General features: G+C 42.6%; 1 protein-coding gene and 1 pseudogene across 4 annotated transcripts in view; one reads left to right on the top strand and one right to left on the bottom strand.

The window, feature by feature from the left end:
• DIS3L2 (DIS3 like 3'-5' exoribonuclease 2) overlaps window positions 1-20,631 on the top strand; it is a 380,125-nt gene that overhangs the window by 54,532 nt on the left and 304,962 nt on the right. For all 3 annotated transcript variants that reach the window (XM_050751081.1, XM_050751079.1, XM_050751080.1), the window contains 3 exons: window positions 4,328-4,472; window positions 5,007-5,164; window positions 16,204-16,257. In XM_050751081.1, the coding sequence (XP_050607038.1) occupies window positions 4,421-4,472; window positions 5,007-5,164; window positions 16,204-16,257 (264 nt within the window). In that variant the 5' untranslated portion in view covers window positions 4,328-4,420. The remainder of the gene's footprint in view (window positions 1-4,327; window positions 4,473-5,006; window positions 5,165-16,203; window positions 16,258-20,631) is intronic.
• On the bottom strand, window positions 7,225-8,718 carry LOC126932380 (protein GPR108-like; annotated as a pseudogene). Its single transcript, XR_007718166.1, has one exon. The product of XR_007718166.1 is annotated as a protein GPR108-like (transcript).

Here is a 20,631-nt window from a genome sequence, read left to right as displayed (position 1 = left end):
GATTTAATTTTGTCCTTTATTTTTTCTTAATCAATAGTCATCTTTTGCTTGCTTTTCCCATCTTTTGCTTTCCGTTGGCTCATCTTTTTCTGCCTTTAAACCTGTCTTTGGACTTTATATCTTTGAGTTTCCTTCGCTACTCAGCTTCATACATTCCATTTGCTCTGATACTCATAAGTACTAAGGCTGGGCTAAGACAAGTGAGATGCATAAGGCACAAAAGTTCTAGGAAGCTCTCACTCCTGGGTCCTGCAAGTGTGGGACTGGTACTCATAGAACTTTGCATTTTCAAATTTTGCACCCTAAGTGCCTGGCTTGCCCCATTGTAGTCCTGGCTCTGCTACTCATACTTCTCACTAGTATATAGTTGTTGTAACCTGATTTCTGTCCCAAATAGGCTTCATTTATTCAAATTGTTGCGCTTTTGCTATGTACTGTGCATTGTGCTAGGTTTTGGGGAATACAAAGGATCTCGAGACACCATTTATTTCACCCAGAAGCTTTCTTCAGATTTGCCCTTATGAGGTCTAGTGCCTTTTCCCCATTCCTCATCCTTCCTGCCTTCTTTTACTATGTGACATTATTGACCACTATTGCCTGTTCATGCTAATGCCAGCCCAGCTCTTAAGAATGTATGGCTATTTCCATGGTAGGACACCTTTTCTAGGGTCCAGTGGGCAGTTGGGCAGTGTATCAGTGGCCCTCATTCTGGAAGTTAGTAAGGGTTGGAAACTGGCCTGTGCTTTCAATGTGTCAGGGTAGGAGTGCCCAGGGACTTCTTCAGGCTTAATGGGCCTTCATAACTATGTCACAGGGAATAGAAGATTGCTTGTTTGTTCATTTTCTTTTCTTTCTTTCTTTTCTTTCTTTCTTTTTTTTTTTTGAGAAGGAATTTTGTTCTTGTTGCCCAGGCTGGAGTGCAATGGCGTGATCTTGGCTCACTGCAACCTCTGCCTCCCAAGTTCAAGCAATTCTCCTGCCTTAGCCTCCTGAGTAGCTAGGATTACAGACATGCGCCACCACGCACGCTAATTTTGTATTTTTTTTTTTAGTAGAGAGAGGTTTTCTCCATGTTGGTCAGGCTGGTCTCAAACTCCCTACCTCAGGTGATCTCCCCTCCGTGGCCTCCCCAAGTGCTAGGATTACAGGCGTGAGCCACTGCTCCTGGCCTGTTTGTTCATTTTTCTTTTTTGAGACAGAGTCTCACTCTGTCGCCCAGGCTGAAGTGCACACTCTCGGCTCACTGCAATCTCTGCCTCCTGGGTTCAAGCAATTCTTGTGCCTCAGCCTCGAGTAGCTGGGATTACAGGCGCATGCCACCTTGCCCAACTAATTTTTTGTATTTTTAGTAGACACGGGGTTTCGCCATGTTGCCCAGGCTGGTCTTGAACTGCTGAGCTCAGACAGTCTGCCCGCCTTGGCCTCCCAAAGTGTTAGGACTACAGGCGTCAGCCACCGCACCCAGCCATTGTTTGTTCATTTTCTACTTGGCATTTTATATACTCAGAATCTTTCCATCTGCTTCTAGTGCTTTGGTACCGAAATGTGGGCTTTGACTGCCTGCCTAGCTGTCTGGCTTATTCTTGCCAATTTTGTTTTCTGAGTCCTGCGTTCTTCCCCCATTCTTTGCTGACTTGTTTTTAATGTACTTTCCCGGTATGACCCTGCTCTGTTTGGTGTTCTCACTGCTTGTTCATGAAAACAAACTCATCCATTCATTTATGGAGTGGCTTTTGAGCACCTATTCTATCCTAGGTGCTGTGGGAGCCACCAGAGTTACAATGACAAACCCAACCAAACATTCCTTGTCTCCCTAAGCTAGAGAGACAAGTTAGGTATTAATCACACAAACTGGGATAGCTGCTGTGAAGGAAAGACACAGATGTAGCTGACCTAGGAACACTGGAATTGAAATCTGTCACCTCATCTCACTTACCTAGCAGTAGCTCCCCTTCATTTTGAACTTTTGCCTGAATCGGGATTGACATGTAGTGCCCCATTTTCAATTCCGGCTCTTGTTTTTGGGTTGTTGGCAGTTTGCTCCCGACCCCTTGCCCCAACCAAGGCTGCCATCTTTTGTATTCTTAGTCACTAGTGGGAGCATACCCTGATCATGGATCTGTCCTCATTTGGGAGCTCTTTTCTCTTTGTTTTCTGCCTCTGTTGGTTCTTTTCCTACATCTTCGTTAGCTTCTTTGTTATATTTTCTATTCTTTACATTTCCTAAAAGTTGCCCTAACCCAGATTTTGTCAGGGTAAGAGTGCCCAGAACTTCTATAGGGTTAATAGGCCTTCAAAATGATGTCACAGGGAAGGGAATGTTGCTTGTTCATTCCTTATCCTGTGCCCTCCTCTGTATCTGCGTACCCTTTCTTGGCAATCTCATCTATTCTTGAACTCTCTGTGTTACCATCTTTATGCAAATGACTGGCCGATTTCTCTCTTTTGCTCCCGTTTTCAAGTATTTGGTGGATCGCTCCTTGTGGAGGTATATAATACTCCAAGTAGAATTCATCATCTTCTCTAACTTTACCAACTCCCAGTCTCCTACCTAGAAATCTCACACAGCCACTCCCACCTTGCTGACTTCCAGACCTGCCTGGTTGCTAGGTGGTGCTGCTTTGTCCTGTGTAATACCATGGTAAGGGCCTCTTCTTTTCAGTGTCCTGAACTCAAGTTTGGGTCTTCCTTTCCTTTCACCTGTCTGTTCTGATTTTCTCCTAAGATACATCTGCTACTAGTATCTGTCCACTCCAGATGACTTTGAGTCCTGTACCAGGTTTCCTGAAACAATTCTAATACGTTGTTTTTCTCTTCTGCTCATTCATGCTTTGAAAACTCCCTAGTGCTTTTGAAAAACTGGCCTAGTTTTTTAGGCCTTCCAACTTGTTTTAATTTCCTTGCCACTGCCTCCCTTCATATAGGCTGGACTCTATCCAAATGGAATTAATTTTGTGAGAACTTGCTTGTATTTTCTGTTTGCGCCTCTATTTTTATTTCCTTTTGCCAACAGTATGCTTTCCTCACACTCTTAGTTCTTTAAAATCTTTCCTAAAGTACTCTCAGGTTTCCTGACTTGGAGACACTCTTTCTTTCCTATCATCTGTACATTTATCCACACTTTAAAAAACACAGTGCTTACCCCTTATCCTTCATTCTGTCTAGTGTAGTGCCTTGAAGAAATACGTGTGAAATTACTGAGTGCATAAATGCATTTCTGTATTAAACCCTCAGACAGTCTTGACTCCTCCATCTGCCTTTCCCATTCCCTTGCTGTTTATATAAGGCCATCTCTTTCTCTCCCTTCTTGCAACGGGATTGGCTTTATCTGTGAATCTCTTTATCTTGCCCTAAGTGGCCTGTTATCCTTTGTCTCCATTGCTTTTCTGCTGCTGAGTTAGTATTAATTTCAATTTAAAGAGAAATTACATCATTTTGGTGAAGGATGTGTGTGGGAAGTATAGAGGAAATAGAAGCTAGTGTTCAGAATGACATCTTGATTCGTTTTGTGGGAACTCAGGCTGCCCACAAAAATTTCAAATATAGACTTGACTCCTGGGCTGGTGGCCATCAGAGTCTAGAAAGTAGAAGTTGTGATGACATGTTCAGCATCCAGGTGGAAGGCTAGGGGCCAGCTGCGGGGACCCACATTCCAGCCTGCTGATCCTGGCAGCTGCTCTTATATTCCTTAGACACAGCTGTTTGAGCTTCTCATCAGACAACTGGTTTGAGGTGATGGCAGGTAAGAGTAGGGGAAGAAACGTCTAATTACAGTATTGCCATGTTTTGAAAGTGTGTGAATCATCTGGGGTTCCCTGCATAGTTTTGGACATCAAGTTGTGATAATGAATTAGGTTTTGCTGGTGGATTCTAAGGAATTAACTTGGTTTCATAGAGGTATATCATTTGTCCAGAGTTGGACTTAGTAAATGCCACATATTGAACCCCAGTTTAGTACCATTTCATTACAACTTTTAGATTCTAGATCTTTATATCACTTTTCAAAACTATATTTCTTTATATTTTTGTTCATTTCACAAGCTGAATAGAACTGCAGGATTCCTTATTTTTCACATCATTGCCCCATTTGTGGAGATGTTTAGTTGAAGTGGCCCAAAGAAGCAGTCTAGTGGTACTTGTGAGGGCGAAGGCCTTGAAAAGAAACTTGAGACAGATGGTGTGTTTGACTAACTGCCCTGGAGAATGTTATGCCAGAACCCAGGAGGGGCACCACGTTGCCTTTGCCATTGAAATACTAAATTTCTGAGAGGACAGAGGAGCCTACAACTTAATCGCTCTCCAATTACCAATCTCTTCTTGGTTTCAGTGAATGACAACAGAGCTGCTCAAGGCGGGAACTCTGAGCTGAGCAGTGGAGGTTTCTTTGGATCTGGAGAGAAGAGTGACCTTGGAGCCAATAATGAGCCATCCTGACTACAGAATGAACCTCCGGCCCCTGGGGACCCCCAGAGGTATAAAAGGAAAATGGAGTCTGTCTAAATAACTGGAGAACTGAAATAAAAGTGAAATGGGTGTGAAGTGGAGGGTGTCTTTTAGGACTAAGGGCTACTATAATTCTTTTAGTGACCTGTTAAGTATTCTCCTGTGTGATTTTTTCTAGAATTAGATGTGGTTTCTTGCTATCTTAATTTATTGTTGTATTAAGTACAACTGTTTAATTTCCTCTAGTAAAGTGGCAATCTTTTAGTAATTTCTATTTTCAAAAAGTTTGTGTATATAAATAGCAAAGAACACTGGACTCATCATTCACATTATGTTCCATCCATGTTGTTGTGCTGATTTAAAACTCAAGTCTCATCTGTGTATATTTTATTCATGTTTTCTTAGCCACTCTTTCCTTTTTGTTATTGTTCAAAATCACCATCAGGGAGTTTCAGTCTCTTGTTGGTCTCTTTAAATAATAATTGTAAAAAGGTATGATATCTCCAGTTTTAAAAATACACAGATGTTTGAGGAAAGAGTTGATTGCTGCCTCATGTTTCTAGGTGTGTCCACTGTGGCTGGCCCACATGACATTGGTGCTTCGCCAGGTGACAAAAAGTCAAAGAACAAGTCCACACGAGGGAAGAAAAAGAGCATATTTGAAACTTACATGTTCAAGGAGGATGTTTCGGAAGGCTTGAAGAGAGGAACACTCATCCAGGTGCTTAAAATCTACTGGAAGGCTATTGCCTGAATATGGAATCCAAAACAATCTATTAAACTATTTCCTGTTCTGTGCTATGTGCTTTCAGAGAGGTGATGATGTAACAGGTGCAGGGCTGTTATGATGGCATAACAGAGATGATGAAGTAACAGGTTCTTCTTAGAACTACAGTACATTTAGAGGTAATAAGCACCATAAGACAGGAACAGGCAAAGTGCTCTGAGATTTGAGAGGAGGGAGCTGCTATTTCGCATTAGGCTTGCCTAGAGATGCTTTATTGGAAGTGACATATTTGAGCCAGGCCATGGATTGGTGCAATTTGAATAAGTGAAGATAAAAGAGAGCTTTACAAATGGAGGGACCAGTGTGACCTACTACAATAGAAGTGAGAAATTGGGTTTGGATATACGAAACATTGAATATCAGTTTTTCTGGAGCCTGTGGATGCTGAATGATGGAGAAAAATGGATGAGGTTGGAAAGGAAGCAGTAAACAACAATAGACAGTATTTGTTGAGTGCTTTATAGTTTACAAACTGTGTTTACAAGCTAGTTCAGTGGTTTGGCTGAACAAATGTTTATTGAGCATCCATTGTGAGCCAGGAACAGTTATGGTTAGGAGTGTGCAGCATGGGTGCCTTTGAGATGGAGGTAGACAAGATTGCCTTGCCGTACTTCAGCTTGCAGCCCAGTGGTGGGAGGCAGTCATGTGAACAGATGATTTGGGGATAAAGTGGCAAGTGCTCAGATAAAAGGGTGACCAGGGTATATGGCAAAATATTGGGGGGAAAGCAGGAAACTGTGTAGGCTGAGGTTCTGGAGAGGCTTCCTGTAGTTGGTGACCCTTGTGGTAGGTATTGAGGGATGACTAGTTTGGGCCTATCAGGTGAGTGATATGTGTGTGGGAGGTATGGAGAGGCAGTGGTGCTAACAAAAATGTGAACTTGTGAAACAACATGGAGTATGGCAGCTTAGGCCTCCTTGGGCATAATCCGTCAGGCAGTTAGTAGGCTGGGGAGGGAGGCAGGGCCACATATTCTGTGAATTAAGTCTATTTCATAATACTTTCATTAGTATAGAAATATTGCCATGTGCTACCTGGCTCACTTGAAAATGCTGTGTTCCACTTTCTCTTATTCTGAGAGCACAGCTTCTGTATTTGTGTTTTTGGCTGAAGATCTAACCAATTTACGGATGCTATCATCTTCTCTTCCTTTTTGTCATTCATTTTCTCTCTCTCTCTCTCTCTTTCTTTCTTTTTTCTCTCTCTCTCTCTTTTCTCTCTCTCTTCCTCCCTCCCTCCCTCCCTCCCCCTCCCTCCCTCCCTCCCTCCCTCCCTCCTCCTTCCTTCCTTCCTTCCTTCCTTCCTTCCTTCCTTCCTTCCTTCCTTCCTTCCTTCCTTCCTTCCTTCCTTCCTTCCTTCCTTCTTTCCTTTACCTTTCTTTCTTTACCTTTCTTTACCTTTCTCTATTTATCTATGGTCAAGTGCACACATGATCGATGGAAAAAAGAAAAAAAATTGTCTTTTAACAAATGAGTTGGTTTATCTGATTCTTGGAGTACTCTTGGTGGTTATTTATTTATTTATTTATTTAGAAGGTCTCACTCTGTTGCCCAGGCTAGAGTGCAGTGGTGCAGTCTTGGCTCACTGCAGCCTCTGCATCCTGGGTTCAAGTGATTCTTGTACCTCAGCCTCCCAAGTAGCTAGGATTACAGAAGGTAAAAAATTAGTCATGCCATCATACCTGGCTAATTTTTGTGTGTGTATATATATATATATATATATATATATATATAATTTTAGCCAAACAGATTGGTCATTATTGTACATATAGCTGGAAGGGAGGGGTGGTCCTGGAGTGAGGACAGGGCTGCCCAATATTTGGGGGGAGGAAGGGACTCTTCTTCCAAATGGGCTTGTCCGGGAACCGGGGTCCCGGGGAGCTGGGCGCCTGGTCCACATGGACCCCCTCCACCTCCCCACATACGCTGTGGAAGAAGGGCAGGAGTGAGAAATGCTGGGGGAGAAGGATCCTTTGGTCTGAGATGTGGAGGTGATCATAACAGTTCCCGCCCGCTGGCTGTTTTGTTGACTTTGGAGAGGCCTTCCCCGAACCCAGAGTCGGTCATTACTTGTTCCATCTGAACAAACTCCTCGTCCTCCTGGGGCAGCTGCAGGTATGGGTTGTCCCTGTGGGCTGGAACTTGTAGCCCGTGAGCATGAAGAAGGCCAGGGTGGAGCCCTCCACCAAGAGCTGGTACAGCCACTGCCACTGAAGGGACAGCCACCTGCTACAGGATGGCGATGATGCGGGTGAAGTAGATGTAGCAGATGACCGTGACACAGTAATGCTGGAACAGCTTCAGCTTGGCCAGGTTCACCGCCACCTTCCCGTCTGTGCCAGACGTGTCCTGGAGATGCCAGATGGACCAGACTACGGGAAACAGGATGGCGCTGCAGCAGATGAGATCCATCAGGAACAAAATCTCCTTCCACAGCACATAGTCACTGGCGCCCTCCTCACGGGACTCGATGCCGATGTAGGCCACGTTGGCCAGGACCTGCATGGGGATCATGATCCTAAAGACCTTCTTCTCCTTATCCGACAGGACGTACTTGATGAAGGCCCAACCTGAGCCGATCAGGGCGACGGTGATGAAGAGAAGGGCACCCTTCAGCAGGTGTGTGATGTAGTACATGACGGCGAGGCCTTCGATGGGGTGGCTCTGGCTGTTGATGAAGTAGTAGTTGATACTATGGAAGAGGAGAGAGATGCTCTTGGTGAAGGCCAAGGCCGCCATGAGCCAGTGGATCTTGAAGACGCTGTACATGTTCCTGCAGAGGATGGACACCCAGAAGATGCCAGCGGCCAGGAAGCAGACGGACATGACTATGTAGAGCTTGAAAAGGGGCATCTCCGCCGCCGACAGGAAGCCATCGGGGTTCTTCTCCTGGATCATCACCGTGATGTCAAATGGATGCTCCTTTCCTGGCACTGAATTGTTGCAGTTGTGGAAGTTCAGGCTGTACTGGCCTTCTTCCGCCTGAGAGCCAATCACCACGTGGAAACTGAAGTTGTAGGAGTTGTTGAGGTGGCTCAGGCCCAACACCAGCTCTCGTCCTTCCCGCTAGGACCCTGAGGCACTGCGGGTGTTGACTTGGGCTTGCTGGCTGCAGAGGTCCCTCCGCCATCCACCTTGCAGGGGACTGTGGCCTGTGGCTTTGGGAGCCCTGGTTCGGAGGGCACTTCGGGGAGGAGCCTGGGAAAGATAAACAACTTCTGCTCTCCATACTTCGCACCTGGACCTTCAGATCCTTGGTGTTGATGAGGAACAGGACCAGGAAGCTGCTACTGTTTTTCTGGAGAGGGCAGTCCTGGAAATCCCGGGTTGAATAGGAGCGAACTCTGCCAGATTGAACCCGGCTGAGACTGAACCCCACCAGCAGGGACTTCTGCTTCCTGGAGGCCCAGCCGCAGGAGGCTCAACTCCACCACCAGGGAGCCGTTGGTGTAGAAACTGAAGCTGTTCAGCTGGATGTCTGCTCGCTTCTCCCCCTTGGAGGGCCTGGCCTTCACCTTCTGAAGGAACTTTTAGATTCCAGTTGAGCTCTCAGCAACATTTCAGTGGAACCCCCCAAATCCCATTAAGTGCCCGAGGACCCCACTCTATAGCTCCCCCAGGACCCCACTGTGTGGCTCCAGGGTCTTTAGCGCCCCAAAAGTGATTCCAAGAATTAAAAGGACTAAGACCCAACCGGGGGGGATGGGGTGTAGTCCCCCAATTTTTGTATTTTTAGTAGAGATGGGGTTTCACCGTGTTGGCTAGGCTGACCTGACCTCAAGTGATCCTCCTGCCTTAGCCTCCCAAAGTGCTGAGATTACAGTCATGAGCCACCACACCCAGCCCTATTGGAGTTTCTTTTTTTTAAAGCTTTCCCTGGATTTATTTGACATGGCCTCTCTTAGGAGAGATGAAGCTGCATTTGGATGTTAGTCCATTCATTAATCCATCATTTGCTCTTCATCGTTCAGCCCATATCCCGAACACCATTTTATCTGTAAGCTTCTTGGCCCTCCTCCTATTTCATGTAGGAGGACCCATTGTACCTCTCCATTCTCATCCTCTTGCACTCTCCTCCAGGAGCACTGTCCTCCATTCACCCTGAGCTTCCAGTCTTTTCCTCTAAAAACTGTGCTCCTTGATGTCTCTGTGACTTTGTGCGTGCTGGTCCTGGTGCTCGGAATGCTTTCTCCCGCTGTCTTGATGTAATGGTGCTTAGCTTTTAAGTCCCTGCCTAAATGTTACCCACTTTGAGAAGCCTCATTTTAATTCTCCAAGTAGAGTTGGCTGTTAGTGCTTTCCTGTAGTTGACTTTTTTGTTTTCCCTTTATTCTAAACTTACCACCATTTTTTTTCTTTTATGTTTCCCCCAAATAGACTGTTCATGTCCTTGATGGCAAGGTCATGTCTTATTCCAGAAGTTAGCTCAGTGCCTGACATTTGACTGATGCTTAATACATTTATATTGAGTAAATATTTACTTATTGACTGAATAAAGGATCCAGATACTGTCTTTTGAAGAAGAGTCGGGGGAACGTCAGTCATTAGAACTTGAAAGAAACTAGTCGCCTAGAATTTTGGCTACAGATTTATACCTATCTAGAGACAGCGTTCTGCAATGGTATTAGCTTCAGCTCCCTTTTAGTTTTCACTTTTGAAACCACTCGTTGCTGATACTCAAATAAAACAAAACAAAAATCTGATCAATATAACAACTCTAATTCCCAGTAGTTTGTAAGTGATTCCTTCTGGCCTGTGACATCATGGGACTCTGCAGCCAGGACCTCCCCCCCACATATGAGAACAGTTGTTCTTTGCAGATGGGGAAAGAAATGGGTTCCAGATATGAGGTCACCGTGTGAAATATACAACACTGTAAATAAGATTTTCATAGGCAGAGAAACAGAGTCCATCTGCTGCTTGATATAAACTTTATGTGTGCAGGCCTTGCTGGGTAAGGTAAAAGGCCAGACAAGAAAGGATGTTTTAATGCTGATGGAGAAAAATTAAGTGTATTAGAGATACTTGGAAACTTTTGTTAACTTTTGTATTCAAATTCATCTCTTTTGACCTCTTTTTTTTCCTCACCATCCAGAGAAGAAACTTTTATCGAGAGATAGTAGGGGGATTTAAAAAAAATAGGAGTAGAGTATTTTTATTTTGTTTTCAATACCTTAACCAATACTTTGATATTTCATTCGTATTTTTTCCTATGTGAGTTTCCAGTGTTTGAAGCGACAATAACAGTAACACATGATCATGTATGTGTAGTTTTGAAGTTGAAAAAAAATTCTCACATCAAAAAATGTATTTCATTTCTCTCTTCATAGGGGGGAGTACTGAGAGGTTTTTATAGGAGATGTTGGGAGAGATTAGAGTAGGGGATAGACAAGCCTGGAAGGGGCTCCAGTTTAGGGTGATGATCAAGGTGACATGGGTATGAAGATGGTAGAATTGGCTGTTTCAGATCCCAAAAGATGCTTTGGCTAAAGGAAGTTCAGGCTAAGCCCCCAGAGCTGCCTTAGTTATGATGTCGGAGTTCCTTTTAGAATAGAATATTGGTGTGAAGTTGTTATTGGCTCTCTAAAAAAATCCTAGTCCAAGAAGATAGAGGACAGGATGAACTAGTTTCTAGGACAAACAAACAAACATTTGTTTGTTTGTTAGTTTGGTTGTTAGTTTCTTAACAAACAAACAACCATTTGTTAAGAGTGAAATCAGGCAGGGTGTGGTGGCTCACGCCTGTAATCCCAGCACTTTGGAAGGCTGAGGTGGGAAGATTGCTTGAGGCCAAAAGTTTAAGACCAGCCTGGGCAACATAGTGAGCCTTCATCTGTACAAAATAAAAATCAGCCAGGCATGGTGATGTGCACCTGTATTCCTAGCTACTGGGGAGGCTGAGGCAGGAGGATCACTTGAGCCCTGGAGTTGGAGGCTGTGGTAAGTCATGATCATGCCATTGTGCTCCAGCCTGGGCAACAGAGTGAGACCCTGTCTCTCTCTCTCTCTCTCTTTTTTTTTAAGAAGAGTAAAGTCAGCTGGAGAATACTTGGGGATGAATTAAAGATGAGGGGGAATAGATGTGATGTTATAGCGGAATGCCCAGTCACTCAGAAGGGAGAGATGATATTCATAACATTAATACTTGGGGTGATGAAAGAACTTCAGCTCTGCAGGCATTAATTAATTAGTGCAACAAATGTTTCTTGACTTCTTACTCAGTGCCAAGCATATACCAGTGAGCAAGTTAGGCAAGTCACTGGGGAGGTAAGGAAAAACAACTAAAGAAAAAGAGAAGAAATTATAGACTGATCACTGCTAATAAGGAAATGGGAAAGGTGAGAGAGATTATAGAGAGAACCTCTTTAGTAGAGTTGTTAGGGAAAGCCTCTGTGAGATGATCTGTGGGTTGTCTGAGATGAGAATGAAACAGCCAATTGAAGAATTAGGAGAAGAACGTAGGTGGAGAGCTCAGCTAGTAGAACAGCAGCAAGCAGAGGAAGGCTTGGTGGTTCTGAGAAATGAGAAGGAAGCCTGTTGGAACATTGTGAGCAAAGGGAGTTATATGATGGGACAAGTGGAGAGTTAGGCATCAGCCAAGTCATGTAGGGTCTCTAGGCTATGCTGGAGAATTGGATTTTGTTTAAAGAGCAGCAGGAAGTCACTGAAGGCTGTTAAGCAGGAGAAGAAAATAATCTGTTTCATGCTTTGAACATATCTCTCTGGGAATTGTGAGATGAATAGACTAGAGTGGAAGCTGAGAGGCCACTCAGGAAGCTATCAAAGTAAACCAGGTCAGAAAACATGGAGATGGGAACAAGAAGGTGGCAGTGAAGATGGATGTGGGGCTAGAACTGATATGACATGCTGGTGGGTGAGATATGGAAGGTGAGGCAGAGGGAGGCATCCCTGACGCTTGCTGAGTTTTCGAATTGAGCGGCTGGCTGGTGTTGCCATTAACCAAGACGGAGAAAAGCAAGGGTTGGAATGAGTTTTTGGGTAAGAGGGACAGCTGGCATACATGAGTGAAGAGGCCCTGGTGGTGAGTGTGGCAAACAGAGAGAGAGGCTGTTCACAGTAGTGGAGAGCATGGACTCTGGAGCCAGACTGTCTGACCTTGAATGTGATGTGAAAGCGGGCAATTTTTTTAACCTCTCAGTGCCTCAGTTTCCTCCTCTGTAAAAACAAGGATAATAGTATCTACCTCATAGGGTTGTTGTGAGGGTTAAATTAGCTGATCGATATAAAGCTCTTCCAAGAGTGTGTGGCACGTCATATACCTGCATAAGTGGCACTTGAGTTTTGTTTTGATTACTATAAGAGGAGCGTCTGTTATTCAGGTTAGGTGGTTGCTGTCATTTGGAGAACCCTGTCCAAAGCTGTTAGATCTTACGATTTTTCAAGAATATCTGGAACTATGTATTTTATATGTGTGAAATTCCTCAGTTTTAAGGACTCTCAAGCCAAATACAGTATGTTTGTGATTGCCAGTTAGACTGATTTAGCCCAGTTGTGTGGTGTTTTTCTATGGTACTGTTTAGCTCCTTGGGTACAGGAAGTGAGAAAGCAGATAGCTGGGGTTAGTTGAGAGTAGAGAATCAAGGGTAAAATCTTCAAGGTCTTTTGCTGGTTGAATATCAGAGTAAGAGGTTTGTTTAGGATTTGCAAGGTTAAGTGATAATGACAGGCCATGGCAATTAGGTTGCTAGAGAAGGGAGTAAACAGTGGGAGGACAATGAATGGTGACACGTGGTCACAGCTTTGGGTTGGAGATCTTAGTGAAATTGAAGAGTTGTTGAAATGGGGTTTTTACCATAAGTAGACAAAAGACTGCCATCGGAAAGTGTGATATTTGAATTTTTTTTTTTTTAAGTGGTGTCATTAGTAGTGCTGACGGGATCCAGGCAGTGAACATGGGAGAGAGTAGGTGGGGTAGAAGAGCAAATGGTAGTTAGAGTGACAGGCTGGGGTTGCTTGATCTTCAACATGGATGTGAAGTCCCAAAAATATATATGGGAGTAAGGATAGAGAGGAAGGCAGTGAGCTGCTAGTCAAAATGTTAGTGAATTGGAGCTTTGACCCACCTGTAAGCTTGAGGATGACAGCACCAAGGAGGTGCTAATGATATGAACTGCAAAGGATCTGGGATTTTTGAAAGAGATTGGAGGAAAAAATACTTTTAAAGCCATGATGGGAAAGCAAAGGGCCCTTCCTCACCTGGTCCCTGAGATATATGCGTTATGAGAGATAAAATAGACACCCTTTGAGAGCACTCAGGGAAGCAATAACATCAGGGAACAGCCAGGTTTCGATTAAGGGGAAGAATCAGGAGCATCCGGAGAAGAGATGGAGGCTATGGGATTCTCACTGATCAAGTTCCAGGCCTAGGGAAGTGCTTTAGGAAGAAGATGGGAGATGGGCAATTGGGTCAGATTAGGGGATGGCTATAGACATGAAAGCCAGCCGGGCACGGTGGCTCACACCTGTAATCCCAGCACTTTGGGAGGCCAAGGTGGGCGGATCATGAGGTCAGGAGATTGAGACCATCCTGACTAACATGGTGAAACCCCGTCTCTACTAAAAATACAAAAAATTAGCCGGGCGAGGTGGCGGGCGCCTGTAGTCCCAGCTACTCGGGAGGCTGAGGCAGGAGAATGGCGTGAACCCAGGAGGCGGAGCTTGCAGTGAGCTGAGATCCGGCCACTGCACTCCAGCCTGGGAGACAGCGAGACTCCGTCTCAAAAAAAAAGAAATGAAAGCCTTGGACTTTTGTAGGTGAGTAAGACAAGACATCTGTGGGAAGTATCCTTTGGTTAAAAGACCATTGTTTTTGACAGACTTTACTGTCAGCTGCTTCTCTCAGGCTATAGGAACAACTCTGGTCTGCTGCGGAGCTCTGGGGAGTTTCTGCTTTCTTAGTGTGATCTGCATTCTCTCAAGGGCTGTGTTTCTGAGGTCCAGTTCTTCAGAGTTATGCTTCAGTCAAATTTACAAATGCTATGGTGGAACAAGGTTTCTCTTCTTCCTTGTGTCCTTTTGTATATATTGGGAAGTTTGGGATAGAGAATCAAGGGTAAAATCTTCAAGGCCTTTTTAATACCTTTTCTTTTGAATAGAGCCTGGATGCAGCCTTGAGCAACCTGTCTCTTTTCCCTGGGCCCAGCCTAACCTGTCTGAGTGCCGTGCAATTAAAGACATTTTCAAAGCTAGAGGCATTCTCATCTCCGTACTTCTTCATTTGCTAACCATTCACTGAGCTACAAGGGATGATAGAAGAATAGGAATTGAAAAAAAAACTTAGGCCAGAGAAAAGCATCTGGAATCAGCAAATGAAATTGTTAAACATTTAATTTCAATGAACTGACTTTCGTTTGTTTGGAGTCTCTTCCCCTCATGAGACTGTCAGCTGTGTGACGGTAGAGACTGTCTGTTGTTAGTCTCCCTTTTACCCCATCACTTGACATGGTGCCTGCCATGCTATTTGTTAGGAAATATTTGTTGAGTGAGTGGATGAATATTTAGGATAAATGTAAGTTTTTTCCCTCCTTCCCTCAACAAGAAACAGCTGTCTAGAACTGTGACACTCTTAACAAGGGACTGGCCTTGGGAAGCTTTGCCAACCTTATCTCCTGGTCCCTCCCTCTTCTGTGCTAGGCAGAGTTATTGCACAATGGAGAAGAGTTAGTGAGTGCCCTCTTAACCACTTTTGCTAACACAGTGTCCTCTACTATACTTCTCATCTGATTTATTTGCAAATTTTGCTCTTCTGTAAAGGACTAGGTCAGACACCATCTCTGAAGCCTCTTCTGGTGCCCTCGCTATGAAAGTAAGCTGTACCTCTGGTTTATGTTTTCATTTAAAATAGGGACTGAGCTTAATCATTATCTTCCCCATCAGTGTGTCTCAGGGTCTTGAATATAGTCAGTACTCAATAATTAATTGTTGAATTAAGGACTGAATGATCATTTGTAGTAGTCTATTTGAGTGTCTATTTGAGTAGTCTATTTGAATTACATTTGTAATTTAAACATGGTACAGCACAGAAGGAAATTATTTTCTGCTTTATTTTATGCCCTTGCCTGTTTTGTTAATTATGTATCTTTGAGTCTTTAAACGTTTTAGGGGGAAATGTTATTTAAAACACTTTCTCGAGATATCCTTTGAGTTTGGCTGTTAGAAAAATAACTGCTTCCATCCATGTGTTCCAGTGTCCTGAGACTACAGCTGGAACCTGGGGAGCATTACAGCTTCCTGCAAGAGCCTGAAATACTGAACTGCTATTGAAGAGGCCCCCACCTGCACCCCTGTGTGTAAATAGAAGCAGACCCTGATTTGGTGCTGGAATAACATGAAGTTGAAGGCAGACTGGGTGGCCTGGCTGTTGGAGCCAGGATTCCAGTTTGCATTAAGAGCTGGTTATGGCCATTTTGAATTATTGACTCATTCAGCTCTGCGGAGGGGCCACAGTAAAAAATATTGCATCCAGTTTCTTAAGGCTCAGTATCTAGGTTGGAAATCAACCTGTATCACTTTGAAAATTGTCACAGAAACAAGCAATTGTGGAAAGGTCTTGGAACTGGGAGGAAAAAAAAAAAGGCCTTTATATAGTGAGACACAATCCCCAGGTAATCTGGTTTGTAAAGTCAAGGTTTAAATTTGAAGACTAGCATATAGGGGCACCTAAAAGTCTAATAGTTGCCACTTTCCCACTCTATGCCAGGCTCTCTTGTTCCTTACCTTTGCTTGTTCACACCAAGGTGCCAGTCTAAGCTTTCTGTTTTTGATGGAACCCTCTATTTCAGATATCAACATAAATTGTGTTTCCTGCATTTAATGAACAGTTCTTATACATCTAACTTGTTTTCTCAATTGAACTGTTTAATTTTAAAACTTTTTATTGGAGAATAACATACATATGGAAAAATCATAAATATATAGCTAGATTTTCACAAGCTTTATTTTTTTGTTTTAAAGGGTGTATTGAGAATTAATCCAAAGAAGTTTCATGAAGCCTTCATTCCTTCCCCGGTAAGTTCAATAAATTTATAATAAACTTAATGTCACATTTCATTTTTTAGATGTGCTCTGAAACTGAAATCATATATTCTAACTAAAAAGCAGAGTAGTGAAGCAAAATTGAGGATGGGCAAAGATTTGTTTCAAATTTAAATAAACAAAATTTTCTTTTGGTTAAAAACCCCTTCTGCCAGTCTTAAAATCGCATGCCAAATGAAACGGATGGCATTTGTTACAAGGCTGCAAAGAGCAGCTGGACCCAGGCAGACTACCCACCAGTTTGTGTAATTGAACGCCCTTGGTTTATGGCTTAAAAGGATTTATGATTTTTTCCACTGATTTAAGTTAATCTTTCCTAAACAAATATGCTATCTACTATGGATCTATTGCATGAGCTAATCTGAACATTTGTCCAAAAATAATGTGTAATGCTTTTTTTTGCGGGGGGTCAGAGTTTCTCACTTCACTTTCGTGCAGGTGATAGAGCTTCATACAAGGCTCTTTACCGTTGGGTCCTTTAGATCCTTTCTTACATTTATGACTCATTTTAAGAGGCTCTTTCCACTTAAATCAAGTTCACACTGACATATAGTTAGCAGCAGTTCTCTAGAGAAGGTTTGATTGAGCAAAACTAGGAGAGCAATATTCTTAAATTCCTGACCTAACTTTTCCAGGATACCATAAATAGAATAGCTATAGAATCGTAGATTTTTCACAGTGAAAGAGACCAAACTTATGCTTATAGATGATGAAATGGAATACATATATTTTAATTAACATATTTTATTAGTTTAAATGACAGTAAGTTTAGTGAGAATATAGGTTCAGTCATGTACTTTATAAATGTTGTTATTACAGATTGAGCACCCCTTATTTGAAACACTTGGGACCAGAAGTATTTTGGATTTGGAATTTTTTTTTTTTTTTTTTGGAATATTTACATTACATACTTACACTGAAATCCAAAATGCTCCAGTGAGCATTTTCTTTGAGTGTCAGGTCAGTGCCCAAAAGTTTTATATTTTGGAACATTTCAGATTTTACATGCTCAAGTGATATTACTGTTTTTGTTACAATAACCTTATGACCTACTGTCAAGCTCAGTTTAGTCCTTTTCCCCTGCCTTTGAAATCCAGGGACTCGCATTGCATCCAAGTTCAAGTCTTACCCATTGAATCAGATAAAAGGTATCACTGGCATTCACATTACTCTTTCTCAGTCATATTCTGTTCCCGTGAGAGAAAATGGCATATGTCTTGACCCTGGAACTTGAGTTGTAAAATTGGGTTGTAGAATTGAGGGTCAGCTTTGAGGTGGTAACTTGGCTGCAAGAGCAGTTCTCGCATATACTAGAAGTGCAGTTTACATATGTATTAGTTTCCAGAGTTTGCTCATAAGGTTAAATTTACATCCAGGAATCATAAAAACTACCCATGAAAATCTCTTAGGAAGGTGCTATGTTGGAGACGGATAAACCGTCTCTCAGTATGCCCTGCATAACCAATGTTTTTTTCCCATAAAGAAAGCATAACTGTTTCTTCAAGAATATACCAGTTGAAGGAACTTGATTGTATTAGGAGCGCTCATGTATGAGAGACACAGATTTTTAAGCATGAAAATATCACTCGATGTAGTTAGTTCATCTTAAGAGGCAGCTGGGAACTGGTAGACTCAGACCTCTTGTCTCTTGTGCATGCTTAAGTTTGCTCTTGTTGATGGCAATGATAAGGGGAACTACAGCATTCTGAAAATTTTGCTGCTCCCTCTCTTGCCTGAATACACGGTATAGGATTTCCCTAAGTTAAATCCCTATTGGGCTGGCTCCTACCAAGTGTGGGACCTAGGACAGAAGTAGAAAAGAAGGCACACATACCTTAAATCAAATATTGATAAGTTAGACCTCACACCCACCATCAAGTAAAATATATTATTCTATATATTCCTTGCCAAATACACCTTCATATACCTGAGTTCAAATGTAGAATTCTCAGATTTCTTGCAGCTCCATGCTGAAGAATGTCTCCACCTCTAGCTTGCCCCTCTTCCCTTCTCGGTGCTAGCTGCCTGTCCCCTTGTGACTCCCTTGCATTCAGTGAGGGCCCTTTCATGCACAAACGTGGGCATCCTGTCCCACATATCTAAGCTATGTCCATACCCATTAGAAATACCTGTTCTTTAGCCAGCCGCCATGTTGAGGGGGTGCCTCCGGTGATGGGGGAGTGCCTGTATATGTCCTGGAGGTAGGCTTGGGGCTGCTTATTTTAGGGAAGCACATCCATTTGGCCCTGTGAACTCCTTGTCTGATGGGGAGGGGTGTGGCTGGAGCAGAGCCAGAGCAGAGTTGCTATGGTTCCTGCAAGCTAAATTCATGTAATTTACATCTGCAAATGATGTATCTCCATGGTTTAACCTGGCTTGTTAAAGAAAGCTAAGAAGCAAAAGCAAAAGGTGGTGATGTTTTAAAAGCTCATAGTTGCTCTCCTACTTAAAATTGTATTCTTGCTATGTCGTATTTAGAAATTTTTAGACAGTTGCGATATTAGGATTGGCTTATTTCTATGCTTCTTTTATTCTTTTACTTGGCTCCCGCTTGAGTAGTGATAGTGTCTCAGAGAGAGAAAAACAATTCACCTCTCGGTAATTAAGAATAGATCATAAGAGCTGCCAATCAAGGCCCGTTGCAAGTGATTGTAGACACTCTGGTTTTGGACACGGGAACAGTCCTACAGTCTTGCTTTGTGGGTTTCAGTTTTCAGGAGCATTATAGAAAGCAATTGAAAAGGGCAATAATAGAGGCAACAGATTACTCATATATAAAGCCCACAACCAACTGTGGTCTAGATTTCTGAGTATACATAGCTCATATCCATGTCAAATATGAACTTGTATTAACTGGAAACTTGACTTAGGTTCATTATAACTTCTACTGATAGAAAGTTGATTTTCGTTTTATGACAAATATAAAATATATGGGATGAAAAATGCCCACAGATAGACTGGGAAGTAGAATGTCAGAACCAGGGCCTAACTGTTACTGGCTTAAGCTAGGAGCATAAAGGCAGGAATGAATATGACAGAAGATGAGGCTTTTGCTCTGACAGTAGGACATACAGTGGCTTCCTCATTTGTAAAATGAGGGGATGGACTAAATGTTGTCGAATGTTCCTCACATTCTAAAGTTTTTAGAGAGACAAAAATAGAGATTTGATTAAATTATTTAGGTTTGCTCTTATTGACTCTAAAAGTGGTTGTGAATTTACACAATGTCATTTGCTATACTAAAATATCTCTCTGGGTCAACAGGTGAAGAACAGTGAATTAATCATCAGGTATAAAATAATACTTTGTTCTGGGGGAACTTGACTTAGGTTCATTATAATTTCTACTGACAGAAAGTTGGTTTTCAATTCATGACACATCTAAACTATACGAGATGAATAACTTACGTGTACTTGCTAGTTTTGTGAGGTTCTCAATAAAAATGAAATACAGAATGTGAGTAAAGTCGTGACTTTCAAGCAAACCAAGATAAAATGATATTATTGACAGGCCTTTTATCCTATTTGGGGATAGGATAAAGAGGAGAAAATTGATCAGATGGAAAAACCTGTCATTTTTAAAAAGCACAGTTTCTATTCTGAATTATGTAAATCTAAGAAGCTCTCTAACTTTTTAATGCATCTTGTCATAGAAGGCACCCTTTGTACAGCGATGGAATTTATTTTTGGTCCAAAGGGGACTGTTTCATCAATGAAGGATGCTATGACCATCGTGGCATACTTGTGTTGTCTTCCTTCCTACAGTCCCCTAAGTCTTTAGTCTGACTACCCATGCCCTTCTCCCAGTTCCTTTATTTTTCCTCCAGGGATGTTCATTATCTATTTTTCTTTCTTTTTTTTTCTATTACCTATTATTCTTTCTGATGGGTAGAACAAGACTTCTGGCGTTCAAACAAAGAGCTGAAATATTTGGCCTTAAAAAGTGGTTAAAAGAGATGACTCGAACTTTTACTATTGAGCAGTTCCCAAGCTTAGTATCTTTAAAATAAGAGATTCAGCGACAGATCAGTCTTCTGAATGAATCAAGGAAGAGCTGAGTAGTGATGCAGTAGCTATAGATTTTTGTGTTGTCTGAGGTTCAACTGAGCCCTGCTTTCCTTAGTTTCCTGGGATTGTAAGGTGATGGTACTGTCATCCCATCAATCTGAAATCTCTGCGCTGCCAAAGGGTGGTTGTAGCTGCTTATAATAGAGGCATTTCATTGCATATGTTTGACACATGAGTATGGGTTAGGGTGACCTCCAAACAGCCCACTTTTCATTCCAAGGAGGTCTGAGAGATCCTATTGCTTTTGGAATTGCAAAAGGCAGCAATAGATGGTGATGTG

This window comes from Macaca thibetana, chromosome 12 (genome assembly GCF_024542745.1).
Source record: "Macaca thibetana thibetana isolate TM-01 chromosome 12, ASM2454274v1, whole genome shotgun sequence".
NCBI classification, from domain to species: Eukaryota; Metazoa; Chordata; class Mammalia; order Primates; family Cercopithecidae; genus Macaca; species Macaca thibetana.
Note: the sequence above shows the minus strand (reverse complement) of the source record. Positions and strands in the feature narration are given on the sequence as shown.